The 20,953-nt window shown below is 39.6% G+C and overlaps 1 protein-coding gene and 1 long non-coding RNA gene across 2 annotated transcripts; one reads left to right on the forward strand and one right to left on the reverse strand.

Moving 5' to 3' along the window:
- Positions 1-610: 610 nt before the first annotated feature.
- LOC110970376 (histone-lysine N-methyltransferase SETDB2-like) lies at positions 611-16,091 on the reverse strand. The gene is made up of 11 exons (XM_051943193.1): positions 15,573-16,091; positions 13,317-13,430; positions 13,148-13,249; positions 12,936-13,081; positions 11,525-11,788; positions 10,949-11,277; positions 9,987-10,392; positions 1,772-1,820; positions 1,515-1,657; positions 977-1,065; positions 611-840 (listed from the first exon to the last, which is right to left on the reverse strand). Exons 1-11 carry the CDS (start codon positions 15,604-15,606, stop codon positions 669-671), a joined length of 1,848 nt encoding a protein of 615 aa, XP_051799153.1. The 5' UTR covers positions 15,607-16,091; the 3' UTR covers positions 611-668.
- Positions 11,785-12,783, forward strand: LOC127532158 (uncharacterized). The gene is made up of 3 exons (XR_007939445.1): positions 11,785-12,059; positions 12,110-12,563; positions 12,686-12,783. It is a non-coding gene; the product is annotated as an uncharacterized LOC127532158 (long non-coding RNA).
- Positions 16,092-20,953: the final 4,862 nt, after the last annotated feature.

The raw sequence follows: 20,953 nt of genomic DNA on the forward strand, positions 1-20,953 counted from the left end.
GTCTGATTAAAGCTAACGTAGCATTAAGCTAACGATGTTTGTGTTGAGTTTCATGTAAACAGCTGAAGTGTGTTGTGTTAGTGTACTGTGGTACATTTAGTTAATAAAACTGTTAGTTTGGTGAAATAAAAGCCGAATCTTCAGTCCCATGCGCTGAGCTTTCCAGTTGTATTTACTCAGTGTGGTTTAGACGTATGGATGCTGCTACATTAACGGAGGCTTTTAGTTTACATACTTCATTTTAGAAGTGATGCTGCTCCATGTGGTCGTACACAGCTGCCTCAATTCAAACTCCCTGATTATATGGAATCGATTTCACAGCTTTAAAATTTGCTAGATTTTTGAAGTGTAAAAATGCTTCACCAAATAAACTGAGTATATTACTGTTTCAGTTTTCTGAGTGTATAAAATAAAGGTTTATTTATTACAGTTTAAAGGTTTATTATAATATAAAGGTTTATTTTACATAATTTAAAGGTTTATTTAGCATAATATAAAAGTTGATTGTAGTTTAAAGGGTTATTCTTGCTGAAAACAGTTTAAACACTCGGTTCTGTTAAAGGAGGAACAAACATCCTGACAGCCTTTCAAAATAAAAGCACTGAACTCGTCTGATTTTACTGTTTATTACAAAGTTTGCTAATAAATCAGTGGTCTGGATATAAATCTCACTGAGCCTCCGTCTGAGCGTCGCAGACGTCACACAGCTTCTCCTGGATGGTGAACCTCTGTCTGCAGCCGTCAGCGCCGCACAGACAAACCGCTTCCTGTTGCCACGGCGACGAGGCGGGCGAGTCGGAGCCGTAGTCCCAGGTGAGCTCAGTGCCGGCCACCACCGCCCTGATAGACAGAGATAAACGGGTAAACCAGCAGCAGAGATCACCTGAAGATAGCTCCGCCTCCACCCTGATAGACACATTTATTACTGAACAGGTGAACCAGAGATCACCTGAAGATGGCTCCACCTCCTGCTCACCTGCTGGTGAAGAACGCCACGACAGGGAAGGAGGGGTCATGGGAATCCGTGAAGACGTTCTGCACGAACAGGTTGGGCTGGCAGCTGTGCTGTGGGCGGAGCCAAACATCCAAATATGGTCAGACAGGTGAGTGACATCACGACAGGATAAACAGGATAAAATAACAGGAAGAAAGAATTCAGGTTCAACCAGGATTAGAGATCCATGTGTCTGGGTTCTTGTTTATATTGCTCACGTTGATAATCAAAATAAAACGACAATAAACTACACATGGCGTCACGACTGTTTTATTCGTCTTGTTTGTTGCTGTTTGTTTTGTTCATGTTGTTGTTTTAGTTTGTTTGTTTTGTTCGTTGTTGTTGGTTGTTTATGTTGCCGTTTGTTTTGTTTATGTAGTTTATGTTGTTTATGCTGCGGTTTGTTTTGTTAATGCTGTATATGGTCTCACGTTGATGAAGCGGCCCACGTTGCCCTCCCTGCTGCCATCATTAGTGTTGTTTGTTGTTGTTTATTTATGTTGTTTGTTTATGGTCTCACGTTGATGAAGCGGCCCACGTTGCCCTCCCTGCTGGCGTCGATCAGACACACGTCGTCCATCGTCCTCTTTAAGTCTTTCTGGATGTTCGTTGTCGTTCTGACCTGCAGCAACGTTGTCATGGAAACCTTCTGGTTCTGGTCACCTGACACACAGGAACCAATCACGGCTGTTTATCGTCACTCTCGTCTTTAACTGAATGAAAACCAGAATTAATGTGGATAAAATTAACAACAAGTCTTTCTGTTTGTTTGTTTACCTGCTGAAGGAGGCGTCGGCTCGGCTCCTCCCACCAAAACCATCTGAAACTGACGACAAAAAAAACAGTAGCCTGGAGTCAGGACCACGAACCAGAAACCAGGAAGAGGACTACAAGAAAAACTACAAACTAGACCACCAGTAAAACTACAAACTAAACCACCAGTAAAACTACAAACAAAACTACCAGTAAAACTACAAACAAAACTACCAGTAAAACTACAAACTAAACCACCAGTAAAACTACAAACTAAACCACCAGTAAAACTACAAACAAAACCATCAGTAAAACTACAAACAAAACCACCAGTAAAACTACAAACGAAACCACCAGTAAAACTACAAACAAAACCACCAGTAAAACTACAAACTAAACTACCAGTAAAACCACCAGTAAAACTACAAACAAAACTACCAGTAAAACTACAAACAAAACCACCAGTAAAACTACAAACAAAACCACCAGTAAAACTACAAACAAAACCACCAGTAAAACTACAAACTAAACCACCAGTAAAACTACAAACTAAACCACCAGTAAAACTACAAACAAAACCACCAGTAAAACTACAAACAAAACTACCAGTAAAACTACAAACTAAACCACCAGTAAAACTACAAACAAAACTACCAGTAAAACTACAAACAAAACTACCAGTAAAACTACAAACTAAACCACCAGTAAAACTACAAACTAAACCACCAGTAAAACTACAAACTAAACCACCAGTAAAACTACAAACTAAACCACCAGTAAAACTACCAGTAAAACTACAAACAAAACCACCAGTAAAACGACAAACTAAACCACCAGTAAAACTACAAACGAAACCACCAGTAAAACTACAAACTAAACCACCAGTAAAACTACAAACTAAACCACCAGTAAAACTACAAACTAAACCACCAGTAAAACTACAAACTAAACCACCAGTAAAACTACAAACAAAACCACCAGTAAAACTACAAACAAAACTACCAGTAAAACTACAAACTAAACCACCAGTAAAACTACAAACAAAACTACCAGTAAAACTACAAACAAAACTACCAGTAAAACTACAAACTAAACCACCAGTAAAACTACAAACTAAACCACCAGTAAAACTACAAACTAAACCACCAGTAAAACTACAAACTAAACCACCAGTAAAACTACCAGTAAAACTACAAACAAAACCACCAGTAAAACGACAAACTAAACCACCAGTAAAACTACAAACGAAACCACCAGTAAAACTACAAACTAAACCACCAGTAAAACTACAAACTAAACCACCAGTAAAACTACAAACTAAACCACCAGTAAAACTACAAACTAAACCACCAGTAAAACTACAAACTAAACCACCAGTAAAACTACAAACAAAACCAGCAGTAAAACTACAAACTAAACCACCAGTAAAACTACAAACTAAACCACCAGTAAAACTACAAACAAAACCACCAGTAAAACTACAAACTAAACCACCAGTAAAACTACCAGTAAAACTACAAACAAAACCACCAGTAAAACTACAAACTAAACCACCAGTAAAACCACCAGTAAAACTACAAACAAAACCACCAGTAAAACTACAAACTAAACCACCAGTAAAACTACAAACAAAACCACCAGTAAAACTACAAACTAAACCACCAGTAAAACTACAAACAAAACGACCAGTAAAACTACAAACAAAACCACCAGTAAAACTACAAACTAAACCACCAGTAAAACTACAAACTAAACCACCAGTAAAACTACAAACTAAACCACCAGTAAAACTACAAACAAAAGCACCAGTTAAACTACAAACAAAACTACCAGTAAAACTACAAACTAAACCACCAGTAAAACTACAAACAAAACCACCAGTAAAACTACAAACAAAACCACCAGTAAAACTACAAACAAAACCAGCAGTAAAACTACAAACTAAACCACCAGTAAAACTACAAACTAAACCACCAGTAAAACTACAAACAAAAGCACCAGTTAAACTACAAACAAAACTACCAGTAAAACTACAAACTAAACCACCAGTAAAACTACAAACAAAACCACCAGTAAAACTACAAACTAAACCACCAGAAAAACTACAAACTAAACCACCAGAAAAACTACAAACTAAACCACCAGTAAAACTACAAACTAAACCACCAGTAAAACTACAAACAAAACCACCAGTAAAACTACAAACTAAACCACCAGTAAAACTACAAACAAAACCACCAGTAAAACTACAAACTAAACCACCAGTAAAACTACAAACAAAAGCACCAGTTAAACTACAAACAAAACTACCAGTAAAACTACAAACTAAACCACCAGTAAAACTACAAACTAAACCACCAGTAAAACTACCAGTAAAACTACAAACAAAAGCACCAGTTAAACTACAAACAAAACTACCAGTAAAACTACAAACTAAACCACCAGTAAAACTACAAACTAAACCACCAGTAAAACTACCAGTAAAACTACAAACTAAACCACCAGTAAAACTACAAACAAAACCACCAGTAAAACTACAAACTAAACCACCAGTAAAACTACAAACAAAACTACCAGTAAAACTACAAACTAAACCACCAGTAAAACTACAAACTAAACCACCAGTAAAACTACAAACTAAACCACCAGTAAAACTACCAGTAAAACTACAAACAAAACCACCAGTAAAACTACAAACGAAACCACCAGTAAAACTACAAACAAAACCACCAGTAAAACTACAAACTAAACCACCAGTAAAACCACCAGTAAAACTACAAACGAGACCACCAGTAAAACTACAAACTAAACCACCAGTAAAACCACCAGTAAAACTACAAACGAAACCACCAGTAAAACTACAAACAAAACCAGCAGTAAAACTACAAACAAAACCAGCAGTAAAACTACAAACTAAACCACCAGTAAAACTACAAACTAAACCACCAGTAAAACTACAAACAAAAGCACCAGTTAAACTACAAACAAAACTACCAGTAAAACTACAAACTAAACCAGTAAAACTACAAACTAAACCACCAGTAAAACTACAAACAAAACCACCAGTAAAACTACAAACTAAACCACCAGTAAAACTACAAACAAAACCACCAGTAAAACTACAAACTAAACCACCAGTAAAACTACCAGTAAAACTACAAACTAAACCACCAGTAAAACTACAAACAAAACCACCAGTAAAACTACAAACAAAACCACCAGTAAAACTACAAACAAAACCACCAGTAAAACTACAAACTAAACCACCAGTAAAACTACAAACTAAACCACCAGTAAAACTACAAACAAAACCACCAGTAAAACTACAAACTAAACCACCAGTAAAACTACAAACAAAACCACCAGTAAAACTACAAACTAAACCACCAGTAAAACTACCAGTAAAACTACAAACTAAACCACCAGTAAAACTACAAACTAAACCACCAGTAAAACCACCAGTAAAACTACAAACAAAACCACCAGTAAAACTACAAACAAAACCAGCAGTAAAACTACAAACAAAACCAGCAGTAAAACTACAAACTAAACCACCAGTAAAACTACAAACTAAACCACCAGTAAAACTACAAACAAAAGCACCAGTTAAACTACAAACAAAACTACCAGTAAAACTACAAACTAAACCAGTAAAACTACAAACTAAACCACCAGTAAAACTACAAACAAAACCACCAGTAAAACTACAAACAAAACCAGCAGTAAAACTACAAACAAAACCAGCAGTAAAACTACAAACTAAACCACCAGTAAAACTACAAACTAAACCACCAGTAAAACTACAAACTAAACCACCAGTAAAACTACAAACTAAACCACCAGTAAAACTACCAGTAAAACTACAAACAAAACCACCAGTAAAACTACAAACTAAACCACCAGTAAAACTACAAACTAAACCACCAGTAAAACTACAAACTAAACCACCAGTAAAACTACAAACTAAACCACCAGTAAAACTACAAACAAAACTACCAGTAAAACTACAAACAAAACCACCAGTAAAACTACAAACTAAACCACCAGTAAAACTACAAACTAAACCACCAGTAAAACTACAAACTAAACCACCAGTAAAACTACCAGTAAAACTACAAACAAAACCACCAGTAAAACGACAAACTAAACCACCAGTAAAACTACAAACGAAACCACCAGTAAAACTACAAACTAAACCACCAGTAAAAACTACCAACTAAACCACCAGTAAAACTACAAACTAAACCACCAGTAAAACTACAAACTAAACCACCAGTAAAACTACAAACTAAACCACCAGTAAAACTACCAGTAAAACTACAAACAAAACCACCAGTAAAACGACAAACTAAACCACCAGTAAAACTACAAACGAAACCACCAGTAAAACTACAAACAAAACCAGCAGTAAAACTACAAACTAAACCACCAGTAAAACTACAAACAAACCACCAGTAAAACTACAAACTAAACCACCAGTAAAACTACAAACTAAACCACCAGTAAAACTACAAACTAAACCACCAGTAAAACTACAAACAAAACCAGCAGTAAAACTACAAACTAAACCACCAGTAAAACTACAAACTAAACCACCAGTAAAACTACAAACTAAACCACCAGTAAAACTACAAACAAAAACCACCAGTAAAACTACAAACTAAACCACCAGTAAAACTACCAGTAAAACTACAAACAAAACCACCAGTAAAACTACAAACTAAACCACCAGTAAAACCACCAGTAAAACTACAAACAAAACCACCAGTTAAAACTACAAACTAAACCACCAGTAAAACTACAAACAAAACCACCAGTAAAACTACAAACAAAACCACCAGTAAAACTACAAACTAAACCACCAGTAAAACTACAAACTAAACCACCAGTAAAACTACAACTAAACCACCAGTAAAACTACAAACAAAACCACCAGTAAAACTACAAACTAAACCACCAGTAAAACTACAAACTAAACCACCAGTAAAACTACAAACTAAACCACCAGTAAAACTACAAACTAAACCACCAGTAAAACTACAAACAAAAGCACCAGTTAAACTACAAACAAAACTACCAGTAAAACTACAAACTAAACCACCAGTAAAACTACAAACAAAACCAGCAGTAAAACTACAAACTAAACCACCAGTAAAACTACAAACTAAACCACCAGTAAAACTACAAACAAAAGCACCAGTTAAACTACAAACAAAACTACCAGTAAAACTACAAACTAAACCACCAGTAAAACTACAAACTAAACCACCAGTAAAACTACCAGTAAAACTACAAACAAAAGCACCAGTTAAACTACAAACTAAACCACCAGTAAAACCACCAGTAAAACTACAAACGAAACCACCAGTAAAACTACAAACTAAACCACCAGTAAAACTACAAACAAAACCACCAGTAAAACTACAAACTAAACCACCAGTAAAACTACCAGTAAAACTACAAACTAAACCACCAGTAAAACTACAAACAAAACCACCAGTAAAACTACAAACAAAACCACCAGTAAAACTACAAACAAAACCACCAGTAAACTACAAACTAAACCACCAGTAAAACTACAAACTAAACCACCAGTAAAACTACAAACAAAACCACCAGTAAAACTACAAACTAAACCACCAGTAAAACTACAAACTAAACCACCAGTAAAACTACAAACAAAACCACCAGTAAAACTACAAACTAAACCACCAGTAAAACTACCAGTAAAACTACAAACTAAACCACCAGTAAAACTACAAACTAAACCACCAGTAAAACCACCAGTAAAACTACAAACAAAACCACCAGTAAAACTACAAACAAAACCAGCAGTAAAACTACAAACAAAACCAGCAGTAAAACTACAAACTAAACCACCAGTAAAACTACAAACTAAACCACCAGTAAAACTACAAACAAAAGCACCAGTTAAACTACAAACAAAACTACCAGTAAAACTACAAACTAAACCAGTAAAACTACAAACTAAACCACCAGTAAAACTACAAACAAAACCACCAGTAAAACTACAAACAAAACCAGCAGTAAAACTACAAACTAAACCACCAGTAAAACTACAAACTAAACCACCAGTAAAACTACAAACAAAAGCACCAGTTAAACTACAAACAAAACTACCAGTAAAACTACAAACTAAACCACCAGTAAAACTACAAACAAAACCACCAGTAAAACTACAAACTAAACCACCAGTAAAACTACAAACTAAACCACCAGTAAAACTACAAACAAAACCACCAGTAAAACTACAAGCTAAACCACCAGTAAAACTACAAACAAAACGACCAGTAAAACTACAAACTAAACCACCAGTAAAACTACAAACTAAACCACCAGTAAACTACAAACTAAACCAGCAGCAAAACTACAAACTAAACCACCAGTAAAACTACAAACTAAACCACCAGTAAAACTACAAACAAAAGCACCAGTTAAACTACAAACTAAACTACCAGTAAAACTACAAACTAAACCACCAGTAAAACTACAAACTAAACCACCAGTAAAACTACAAACTAAACCACCAGTAAAACTACAAACAAAATGACCAGTAAAACTACAAACTAAACCACCAGTAAAACTACAAACTAAACCACCAATAAAACTACAAACTAAACCACCAGTAAAACTACAAACTAAACCACCAGTAAAAGTACAAACTAAACCACCAGTAAAACTACAAACTAAACCACCAGTAAAACTACAAACTAAACCACCAGTAAAACTACAAACCAAACCACCAGTAAAACTACAAACTAAACCACCAGTAAAACTACAAACTAAACCACCAGTAAAACTACAAACTAAACCACCAGTAAAACTACAAACTAAACCACCAGTAAAAGTACAAACTAAACCACCAGTAAAACTACAAACTAAACCACCAGTAAAACTACAAACTAAACCACCAGTAAAACTACAAACTAAACCACCAGTAAAACTACAAACAAAATGACCAGTAAAACTACAAACTAAACCACCAGTAAAACTACAAACTAAACCACCAATAAAACTACAAACTAAACCACCAGTAAAACTACAAACTAAACCACCAGTAAAACTACAAACTAAACCACCAGTAAAACTACAAACTAAACCACCAGTAAAACTACAAACTAAACCACCAATAAAAGTACAAACTAAACCACCAGTAAAAGTACAAACTAAACCACCAGTAAAAGTACAAACTAAACCACCAGTAAAACTACAAACTAAACCACCAGTAAAACTACAAACTAAACCACCAGTAAAACTACAAACTAAACCACCAGTAAAACTACAAACTAAACCACCAGTAAAACTACAAACTAAACCACCAGTAAAACTACCAGTAAAACTACAAACAAAACCACCAGTAAAACTACCAGTAAAACTACAAACAAAACCACCAGTAAAACTACCAGTAAAACTACAAACAAAACCACCAGTAAAACTACAAACTAAACCACCAGTAAAACTACCAGTAAAACTACAAACAAAACCACCAGTAAAACTACAAACTAAACCACCAGTAAAACTACCAGTAAAACTACAAACTAAACCACCAGTAAAACTACAAACTAAACCACCAGTAAAACTACCAGTAAAACTACAAACAAAACCACCAGTAAAACTACCAGTAAAACTACAAACTAAACCACCAGTAAAACTACAAACTAAACCACCAGTAAAACTACCAGTAAAACTACAAACTAAACCACCAGTAAAACTACAAACTAAACCACCAGTAAAACTACCAGTAAAACTACAAACAAAACCACCAGTAAAACTACCAGTAAAACTACAAACTAAACCACCAGTAAAACTACAAACTAAACCACCAGTAAAACTACAAACTAAACCACCAGTAAAACTACAAACAAAACCACCAGTAAAACTACAAACAAAACCACCAGTAAAACTACAAACTAAACCACCAGTAAAACTACAAACTAAACCACCAGTAAAACTACAAACTAAACCACCAGTAAAATTACAAACTAAACCACCAGTAAAACTACAAATAAAACTAAAAGTAAAACTCAATGAGTAAACAAAGTTTTCTACCAGAACAAATAATTATTTTTAGGAAAAGTCGACAAAATAAAGAAACTTAAAATGTGAAACATATAAAAAGTAAAGATATGTTCCAAAAAGAAGTCATTCTGTTGGTCTGCTCTGATTGGCTGCTGCAGGGCCTGCATGCTGCTGATTGGTCAGACAGACTCAGACACACCTTGTCCCGGTCCTGAGGCACGGCGGCGGCATCAGCATGTCTCTGGATGACGGGGACATGCAGCGGCAGTGAGGTGGGCGGGGGCGGGGTCTCCAGCAGGTTGCTCCGCCCCTCCAACACCGGCGGGGCCAGCCACTCTGTCACCACCTCCACCTCGTCGTCCGATGGCAGGTCGGCCCGGGTCAGCTTGGGCGGCGGCGGCTCGGTGGGAGTGGGGACTCGCTGCAGCACCACGCCGGCGTAGACGCACACGAAGGTGCCGCGGTCCAGGTCGTCACGGCAACGGACACCCCAACCACGGTCCGGAGTCTGGAAGACCTGCAGCCGAACCCGGACCCCTCGCTGGACCAGCCGGTTCTGACAACGAGACCGGTCACAGCCACACCACGGACCGCATTCATAGAGCCTGGAGACAGGGAGGGTTACCATGGAAACACCATCACCACCATCATCATCATCACCAAAATCATCACCATCATGGTACATGGTCTGTATTTATAAAGCGCTTTACAGGATGTCACATTCACCCATTCACACACTGATGGAACCATCCTCATCATCACCTTCATCATCCTTAGCATCATCCTCATCATCACCATCACCTTCATCATCATCATCGTCATCTTCATCATCACCACCACCTTCATCATCACCTTCATCATCACCACCATCATCACCACCTTCATCATCATCATCACCTTCATCACCACCATCACCATCCTTAACATCATCCTCATCATCACCATCACCTTCATCCTCATCAACATCGTCATCTTCATCATCACCACCACCTTCATCATCATCATCATCACGTTCATCACCATCACCATCATCATCATCACCTTCATCATCATCACTATTACCTTCATCATCACCTTCATCATCATCATCATCATCACCTTCATCATCATCATCACCACCACCTTCATCATCATCAACAACCTTTACTCATTCTTCCTCACCCTGACAGCACTGGTTCCAGCAGCCTGTGGTGGTTGTAGTGGCGCCCCCCGGTGGTCATGGCGATGCAGGCGCAGCTGCTTGCATCGTTGCAGCCGTCTAGACAGTCGCAGCAGTCATGGAACAGCGCCGGGCCGCGGCTCAGGAAGCAACCGTGCGGCCAGCGGTCCTTCCGGTACCTAAACTCTGCCGGCCGGACGCCACCGTCCCCGACGCAGAGCTCCACCGGCGTCGGCTCCGCCCCCCGGCTCAGGTCCTGCTCCGGGCGCCGAGGGCCCGCCATCGGGGGCGGGTCCAATCGGACGGCGGCGCTGAAGGTGAAGAAGTCCATCTGCAGCGAGAAAACGAAGGATTCTGGTTCTTATTCAAACATCTAAACTACAATATATTAATTCAACTATTTCTTAAATCTTTTCTGAAATAAATCATTAAACACATTCACTATATCTATATATATAAAACTTAAATAGTTGATGTGTAATAAATAACATTTGTCAAATGAAGTCAGTAAAAACATGTAATCTGGGGTCTGGGAGTACTCGAGTCCTTTCCCCAGTAACAGAGTATTTCCAGCTGACCTGCAGGACATCGTAGCTCTCTGTTGCCAGCAGGAAACGCATCACGTCGTCATAGTTACGTAGGCTCTGTCCACACGGTGCTTTGTAGATGACGTCCCAGTCGCATTGGTCGCCCTCGTCCTCGCTGGCTCCGCCCCCTCCTGGCGATGATAGCGGAACGGCACTCAGCCTTTTAAACCCACAGAGCAGCGGAACCTTCAGTGGGTTCTGACCCCAGAACGGAGGCGTGGACTGAGGCATGCTGGGTAAACTGGGAAGGCAGGTCTGGAGGAGAACAGGAGAAGAGGAGTTCCAGTTAGAACAGGACAAGAAGAGCTGCAGTTAGAACAGAAGAAGAGTTCCAGTTAGAACAGGAGAACAGAAGAAGAGTTCCAGTTAGAACAGGAGAACAGAAGAAGAGTTCCAGTTAGAACAGGAGAAGAAGAGTTCCAGTTAGAAAAGGAGAGGAAGAGTTCCAGTTAGAAAAGGAGAGGAAGAGTTCCAGTTAGAAAAGGAGAGGAAGAGTTCCAGTTAGAACGGGAGAAGAAGAGTTCCAGTTAGAACGGGAGAAGAAGAGTTCCAGTTAGAACGGGAGAAGAGTTCCAGTTAGAACGGGAGAAGAAGAGCTCCAGTTAGAACGGGAGAAGAAGAGCTCCAGTTAGAACGGGAGAAGAAGAGCTCCAGTTAGAACGGGAGAAGAAGAGCTCCAGTTAGAACGGGAGAAGAAGAGCTCCAGTTAGAACGGGAGAAGAAGAACTCCAGTTAGAACGGGAGAAGAAGAGTTCCAGGTAGAACGGGAGAAGAAGAGTTCCAGTTAGAACAGGAGAAGAAGAGTTCCAGTAGAACAGGAGAAGAAGAATTCCAGTAGAACAGAAGCAGAGTTCCAGTTAGAACGGGAGAAGAGTTCCAGTAGAACAGGAGAAGAAGAGTTCCAGTAGAACAGGAGAAGAAGAGTTCCAGTTAGAACAGGAGAAGAAGAGTTCCAGTAGAACAGAAGCAGAGTTCCAGTTAGAACAGGAGAAGAAGAGTTCCAGGTAGAACGGGAGAAGAGGAGTTCCAGGTAGAACGGGAGAAGAAGAGTTCCAGTAGAACAGAAGCAGAGTTCCAGTTAGAACAGGAGAAGAGTTCCAGTTAGAACAGGACAAGAAGAGTTCCAGTAGAACAGGAGAAGAAGAGTTCCAGGTAGAACGGGAGAAGAAGAGTTCCAGGTAGAACGGGAGAAGAAGAGTTCCAGTAGAACAGAAGCAGAGTTCCAGTTAGAACAGGAGAAGAAGAGTTCCAGGTAGAACGGGAGAAGAAGAGTTCCAGTTAGAACGGGAGAAGAAGAGTTCCAGTAGAACAGAAGAAGAAGAGTTCCAGTTAGAGCAGGAGAAGAACAGTTCCGGTTAGAAGAGGGGAACAGTTCCAGATAGAACAGTTCCAGGTGAGTCACCTTGCAGCAGGTGTGCAGCTGGTACTGCAGCTGTTCTGGCAGCAGAGGTGGCAGTAATTCGTCCTGGCCGGCAGGTGGCGCTGCAGAGCTTTGGGTTCCATCAGAGGCGGGGCTGTTGTGGGAGAACTGAGCCGGCAGCAGCTCATCTGTAGACGAGAACACAGTGAAACCGAGGCTCACCCGTGGCTGCTGCACCTTCAGACTGGTCCTACCTGAGCCGATGACCACCTGGACCACCGAGGAGTCCTGATCTGCTGGAGACGTCGAGGACGAACCCTCCAGACACTCCAACAGCCGCAGCGCCTGGACATACTCTGAAGAACAACACCAGTGTCACCACGGAAACACAATGCTAAAACCAGCAAGGAGACAGAGCCAAACCTTTGTCTGTGGCCGTGTGGGCCTTCAGAACCCTCTTCAGGTGGTCCACGTACACAAAGAACCCGTCAAACGCCTGGTCCACGTCCTCCTCAGCCCAGAACGTCTTTGCACGCTCTGAAAACAAAAACAACAAACCCAGAATTATTCTGTTAACAGGATCAACAAATCCAGGCTTTAACTAGCTCTATCCTGTTTTCTGGCTGGTTATGTTAACTTCAACCTGTTATCTGGCTGATTATGATAACTTTAACCTTAACCTGTTATCGATCCCCAAGGTTTGGTGCTTGGACCCCTCCTCTTCACAATTTACATGCTCCTCCTCGGTCAAATCATTCGCCACCATGGACTTAACTTTCACTGCTATGCCGACGATACCCAACTTTACGTTTCCTCTAAATCCATCACCCCCATCATCCTTTCCACCATAACCAACTGCCTATCTGATAAGAAAACCTGGATGGACAACTTTCTAAAACTTAACACCAACAAAACAGAACTTCTTATCGGACCCAAATCTCTTCTCCCCTCTGCTCAGAATTTCACACTGCTAATTGACGGTCATCATGTCACCCCCTCCCCCTCTGTATGCAACCTCGGCGTCATCATGGACCCCACCCTCTCCTTCCAATCACATATCAAACACGTCACCAAAACGTCTTTTCACCTCCGCAACATTGCACGTCTCCGCCCCTCACTCTCCCTCACCACTGCTGAAATACTCATTCATGCCTTCATTATCTCCAGACCTGACTACTGCAATAGCCTTCTCTTTGGTCTTCCCTTCACTCAACTGCAAAAATTACAATATATCCAGAATTCTGCTGCTCGCCTTCTTACCCACACCCACTCCAGGGAGCACATCACCCCCATCCTCAAACAGCTTCACTGGCTCCCGGTTCCATACCGTATCCATTTCAAACTTCTCCTCCTCACGTACAAGTCCCTCCATAACCTGGCCCTTTCTTACCTCTCTGACCTCCTCCAACACCACCGACCCTCCCGTCACCTTCGCTCTGCACACTCAAACCTCCTGATGCCCATCATCCGTACTAAGCACCGGACTTTGGGGGACCAAGCCTTCGAAGCCGCTGCCCCCCAACTCTGGAATTCACTTCCACCTCCCATCCGCAACTCTGACTCACTTTCGACATTCAAAACTCTTCTAAAAATTCAGTAGTTTGATCTGGCTTTTGCTTAATTTTTTCCCCCCTGTCTATTATCTGACTGGTTATGTCAACTTTAACCTGTTATCTGACTGTTTATTTTAACTTTAACCTGTTATCTGACTGATTATGTTAACTTTAACCTGTCATTTGACTGGTTATGTTAACTTTAACCTGTTATCTGACTGGTTATGTGAACTTTAACCTGTCATCTGACTGTTTATTTTAACTTTAACCTGTTATCTGACTGGTTATGTTAACTTTAACCTGTCATCTGACTGGTTATGATAACTTTAACCTGTTGTCTGACTGGTTATGTTAACTTTAACCTGTCATCTGACTGGTTATGTTAACTTTAACCTGTTATCTGACTGGTTATGTTAACTTTAACCTGTTATCTGACTGTTTATTTTAACTTTAACCTGTTATCTGACTGGTTATGTTAACTTTAACCTGTCATCTGACTGTTTATTTTAACTTTAACCTGTTATCTGGCTGGTTATGTTAACTTTAACCTGTCATCTGACTGTTTATTTTAACTTTAACCTGTTATCTGGCTGGTTATGTTAACTTTAACCTGTCATCTGGCTGGTTATGATAACTTTAACCTGTTATCTGGCTGGTTATGATAACTTTAACCTGTTATCTGGCTGGTTATGATCACTTTAACCTGTTATCTGACTGGTTATGATAACTTTAACCTGTTATCTGGCTGATTATGATAACTTTAACCTGTTATGTGACTGGGTATGTTAACTTTAACCTGTTATCTGACTGGTTATTTTCACTTTAACCTGTTATCTGACTGTTTAATTTAACTTTAACCTGTTATCTTACTGGTTATGTTAACTTTAACCTGTTATGTGACTGGTTATGTTAACTTTAACCTGTTATGCGACTGGTTATGCTAACTTTAACTAACCTTAACCTGTTATCTGACTGTTTATGTTAACGTTAACCTGTTATCTAGCTGGCTATGTTAACCTTAACCTGTTATCTGACTGGTTATGTTAACTTTAACCTGTTTTCTGACTGGTTATGTTAACTTTAATTACATCTAACCGGTTAACTGTAAACTGTTAGTGATTCTTACCGACTTGTGTCTCCGGTAACTCTGCCGTTTCCATCCCAGACTGACCGTTAGCATCCAGCTAGCTTAACACCGCGCTAACAACAGAAGCACCGGAGGTCACCGGTACCGGTACCGGACAGACTGTTCAGTGGTACCAGAGGCACTTTAACGGGAGATAATGAAGCACTAAGCAGCTCCGGTAGTTAGAGTAGCCTCCGTGTTAATTCATTCAATAGCCGTGGAGCTAACAGCTAGCCGCTCCGAGCTAACGGCTAACAGCTAACGGCAAACAGCAGGTTCTACCGACATGAATTGACTGCGGAGCAACGATTAAAAACACAATTCAGTAATTGGCAGTTTAGTTGAAGCTAATTATCTGCTAACAGTCATAATCTGCTCTGAACTGATTTATCCTTCGCTTCACAATGGTCCATAGCGGCCGCCGTAGTGTCAGTAGGATTTTTACATCCGACAAATGTCTGTCAGGCTTTAAGAAGATAAACGTATTTTACACTAAAAAACTAAAGGTAGCCTTTGTGTCTCTCATCTTTGTGATAGTTTCATGACCCTTTTCAATTTATTAAAACACCATAAAGGTTTGAGTGTTCAAATAAATCTCGTTTTATACAGAGGCGGGCTGCCTGACAGTTTAGACTGTGGGAGGCAAGAACAATAACTTCAACAGACTTCGCTTTCTGCATTGAGCTCCTTCGGCCTCCGTAGCGCCGGTTTAGTGTGAAATAAACACAACACCGTAAAATAAATACACCACCAGAATGAATGAAGCTCCGACAGTCCACAGAAACACACGCTTGGTATAACCGGAACCGTTATTTAGCCTGTCATGCTAACGTTAGCACTTCCTGTCGTTTTGTAACGATGTCGTAACAGCAATGACGTAACTGAAGCAGAGCGAGCAGAGAGCAGACCGGTAAGGACGTTTAACTCTGTTTATTCTTTAAAAACAGCTAACAGTACTTTTAAATTACTGTATTTATTTATTAAAACTGGCGTAACTGAAGCAGAGAGCACACAGGTGAGGACGTTTAACTCTGTTTGTTCTTTAAAAATAGCTAACGTTGAAATTACTGTAGTTATTTATTAAAACTGGTGTAACTGAAGCAGAAAGCACACAGGTGAGGACGTTTAACTCTGTTTATTTAAAAAAAAACAGCTAACAGGACGTTTAAATTACTGTATTTATTCCTTACTATGTACTGTTTTTATTAAATTAATATTTGACTTACTGGCTTTATTCTCTCATATCGGCCGCTGATAGGACATTTAACTGTGTTTATTCATTAATATCAGCTGGAAAATAACAGGACATTGACCATTAACTAATTAATTAATTAATTTATTTATTTGTTTGTTTACTAACTTATTACTTATTTATTTACTCATTTATATTGGACTTACTGTATTTATTTATTTAATTATTAACATTTAAATCACTGTATTTATTTAGTTAGTTATTTATAATTAACTGACTGCATTAATTAATTAATATTTGACTGACTGTATTTATTTTATATTTAACTTATTGTATTTATTTATTAACACATAACTTGCTGTATTTATTTAACAGGATGTATAACTAACTGTATTTATGTATTAATATTTAATTTGCTCTATTTATTTATTAATATTGTATATTTATCTATTAACAAGGTGTGTAACTTGCTGTATTTATTTTTTCATATTTGCTGTATTTATTCATTAGTTTTTAATATGCTGTATTTATTCATTAATATTTAACTTACTGTATTTATTTTTATTTATTAATAATTATTTATTCATTCATTCACTAATACTTACGGTATTTATTTAGTTTTTAATATTTAACTTACTGTATTTATCGATTAACAGGACGTGTAACTTGCTGTATTTATTCAATAATATTTACTGTATTTATTCATTAATATTTAACATACTGTATTTATTTATTAATCATGTATTTATCGATTAACAGGACGTGTAACTTGCTGTTTTTCTATTTCAGGTCATTTAGCTGCTGCAAGACACTTTCATTCAACCTGACAAACTGTTTTTATTTATTGATAGAAATATATATTGATAGAAATTCAGAGTTACCATAAATAACAAAGCTAAAATAAAATAAAGTAGGTTGTTACCCAGAATCACCAAAAATTCCCTTATTAATGCTAGTTGTTAGCCTAGAGATGCCAGTGAGCAGTTACTGGTGTAGGAATGCTCGTTCCTTATCTCACAATGCTAGTTATTAGCCTCTACATGCTAGTTCTTAGTCTCTGTATGCTAGTTTCTAGCCTCTAGAGGCTAGTTTCTTGCCTCTGCAAGCTAGTTTTTGGCCTCTAGATGGTAATTTCTAGTGATGGCGAGATGAAGCTTCATGAAGCACTGAGGCTTTCCATCCAGTTGGTTCACTCATGGGTCAAAGCTTCATGGTGCTTCTTTTGCTCTACTGCGCCATCAAGTGGACAAATACAGTACAACAGGCAGAGTGCCTATAATGACACACTGGCTTTGCTATGTGAAGCTTTGAATTGTGTTTAAATGATAATGCCAATAAACATGTAATATACTTAATATAGTGTCTGTTTTTCCTGACAGCAGAGAGAGAGAGGAAAGTGGAAACAAATGGGGAGAGATCTGAGATCTGTAGTTTGACTGCTTGATTGAGGTCAGGTTCTGGATTTCTGTAAAGTGTTTAGATACTTTTAATTGTAATGAGGGCGACATAAATAAAATGTGCTTGTGCTACTTTTTGCTTTGTGACTGTGCTTGTGGTACCAGTGAAAAACAAAAGCAGGGACAGCATTTTATTTGATATTATTCAAAAATAAGAGAATTTTTCCACAGAGCTGGGATTTAGGTGGTTTCTTTTTTTTGGACAATATTTCTCCAGCTCCTTGGAACACCTCACCTTTAATAAAATCATACATATTAGGACTGATAGTTCAATATATGGCAGGTATCCAATATATTATGAGTTTTCACACATAAAAACCTTATTATGAGTAGTCAACTCAAAATGCTCCCACACGGGTGAGGACTTCCTCTTTCTTCCTTGCTCCATCTGTGAGAGAGTATTTGTGATACAACCAACAAACATGGAACTGGCAGGAATGTGAATGTTCTTACAGTGTTTTCTTGTAAAATCACTGTCACCACAATATAAATATAAATATATTTATATATGCACCATCACATGAATCAATCATTACCCAACACCAGTGTATAGTTTACAGCTCATTTTATTAATAATAAAACTTTTGTACATATTTCACTTACACATGTTGTCTTTCAGAACAGGTAACACAGAAACTAACACATGCTTTGTAGGCCCTGCTGTAGAACTGTGGCTCCCAGTGGCTTCTTTACATACACGTCAGTGTCTAGTTCCCATGTGACTGAAGAAGGTGACAGAAGGTGCAGACACCAAATACAGAAGTTACATTTACAAATGGTAAAACTGACACACAAACACCCATAATTTTACACAACCCATAAACCAATGTAAAAGAAAAATATATCTAATATCTCACATCAAAGCACTGCAGTTGGGAAATAATCTAAACTGCTGCTCTTCCTACACTTCTCCTACTCCTCCAGCTACTGCTATTTCACACCGAATAATACTAACTAATAATACTTACTGAATAATACTAACTACAACTCGCTCTCACTCCTCTCTCCACAAACGCCAACAACACCCACAGTGGAGCTCGAGATCTGAAACGTTTTTATGGGACAGCGATACGTTGAACGAACCAATCACGTGATCTGCACAAACCGAGGCCTCGTTTGTCATCGGTCTCGTGACTTTTTCAGAAGCGACCCAAGCCTCGAAGCGAAGCTTCATCTGACACGCCCACTTTTACTCGAGACACGCCTCGATGCCTCGGTTCATTTGTACAGATGCTAGCTCCTAGCCTGTAGATGCTCACTCCTAGCCTGTAGATGCTAGCTCCTCACTAACCCATGTCTCTGTGCTACACGTAGATCCAGGTAGATCCAGGTAGATCCAGGTGAGTCCAGATGAGGCGGTCGGTGGGCGAGGCCTTGTGGGCCATGTGTGCGGCCGACTCCATGTCCATGCCGGTCCACTGGTACTATGATGTCCAGGACATCCGCAGAGACTTTGGAGGCTGGATCTCAGGCTTCAGCTCCCCCAGAGACAGACACCCATCCAGCATCCTCACCCTGTCCAACACCGGTACGGACTACAGTCACCTGCTGATGATGTCATCAATTACTGGACGGGCCTCATGTGCTGTTGTGTTGTTGTGCTGCAGCTGGCAGCGGTCGCTCTGCCTGGTCATCTGGCTCCAAACGTCCTGATGTGGTCGGAAACATCATCCTCCATGACAAACTGGATTTATGGAAGTCCTCCAGAGGCTCCGTGCACTACCACCAAGGTGCACAACGCTACACAACTCTAAACAATGCTACACAACACTACACTATACTACACTAGACAACGCAACTGTAGATTGTGTGGTTTTGTGTGCGTGTGCAGCAGTGATTGCGTGTCTGCGTGTGTCCTTGTTGTGTTGCAGGTCTCCAGGCTGGTGAGAACACCCTGAATGTTCTGTGTTCTCTCAGAGCTGCTCGGACTCTGGTCTCTGGAAAGTTCTCTGATGTTTCCCGTCCGGAGCCTCGAGGCGCCGTGTTGGCCGACTACGTCCACTTCCTGACCTCGCCCGGATCGCACAACGACTCATACGCCGAGTCCTTCCACCGGGCGTTCTTCTCCGACTGGCAGGAGGACCGGCCGACGGAACCGAGCGATGTGAGAACCACCACTGAACGTTCTCAGAGAAACACTAAGGGAACATTCTCAGAGAAACGCTGACGGAGCGTTCTCAGAGAAATGCTGATAAAAGGTTCTCAAAGAAACGCTGATAAAACGTTCTCAGGGAAACGCTGATAAAACGTTCTCAGGGAAACGCTGATAAAAGGTTCTCAGAGATACGCTGATAAAACGTTCTCAGGGAAACGCTGATAAAACGTTCTCAGTGAAACGCTGATAAAAGGTTCTCAGAGAAACGCTGATAAAACGTTCTCAGAGAAACGCTGATAAAACGTTCTCAAGGAAACGCTGAGAAAAGGTTCTCAGAGAAACGCTGAGAAAAGGTTCTCAGAGAAACGCTGAGAAAAGGTTCTCAGAGAAACGCTGATAAAACGTTCTCAGAGAAACGCTGATAAAACGTTCTCAGAGAAACGCTGATAAAACGTTCTCAGTGAAACGCTCATAAAAGGTTCTCAGAGAAACGCTGATAAAACGTTCTCAGAGAAATGCTGATAAAAGGTTCTCAGAGAAACACTAAGGGAACATTCTCAGAGAAACGCTGATGGAGCGTTCTCAGAGAAACGCTGATAAAAGGTTCTCAAAGAAACGCTGATAAAACGTTCTCAGG

This window comes from Acanthochromis polyacanthus, chromosome 22 (assembly GCF_021347895.1).
Source record: "Acanthochromis polyacanthus isolate Apoly-LR-REF ecotype Palm Island chromosome 22, KAUST_Apoly_ChrSc, whole genome shotgun sequence".
NCBI lineage: Eukaryota > Metazoa > Chordata > Actinopteri > Pomacentridae > Acanthochromis > Acanthochromis polyacanthus.

Bases quoted from the DNA above. Each gene is read 5' to 3' on its own strand.
- LOC110970376 (XM_051943193.1), bottom strand. From the start codon at position 15,606: ATGGAAACGGCAGAGTTACCGGAGACACAAGTCG. The intron at 11,278-11,524 runs GTCAGCTGGAAA...TTCTCGCTGCAG, and splicing joins AGAGCTACGATGTCCTGCAG to ATGGACTTCTTCACCTTCAG. The intron at 841-976 runs GTGAGCAGGAGG...TCTGTCTATCAG, and splicing joins GTGGCGTTCTTCACCAGCAG to GGCGGTGGTGGCCGGCACTG.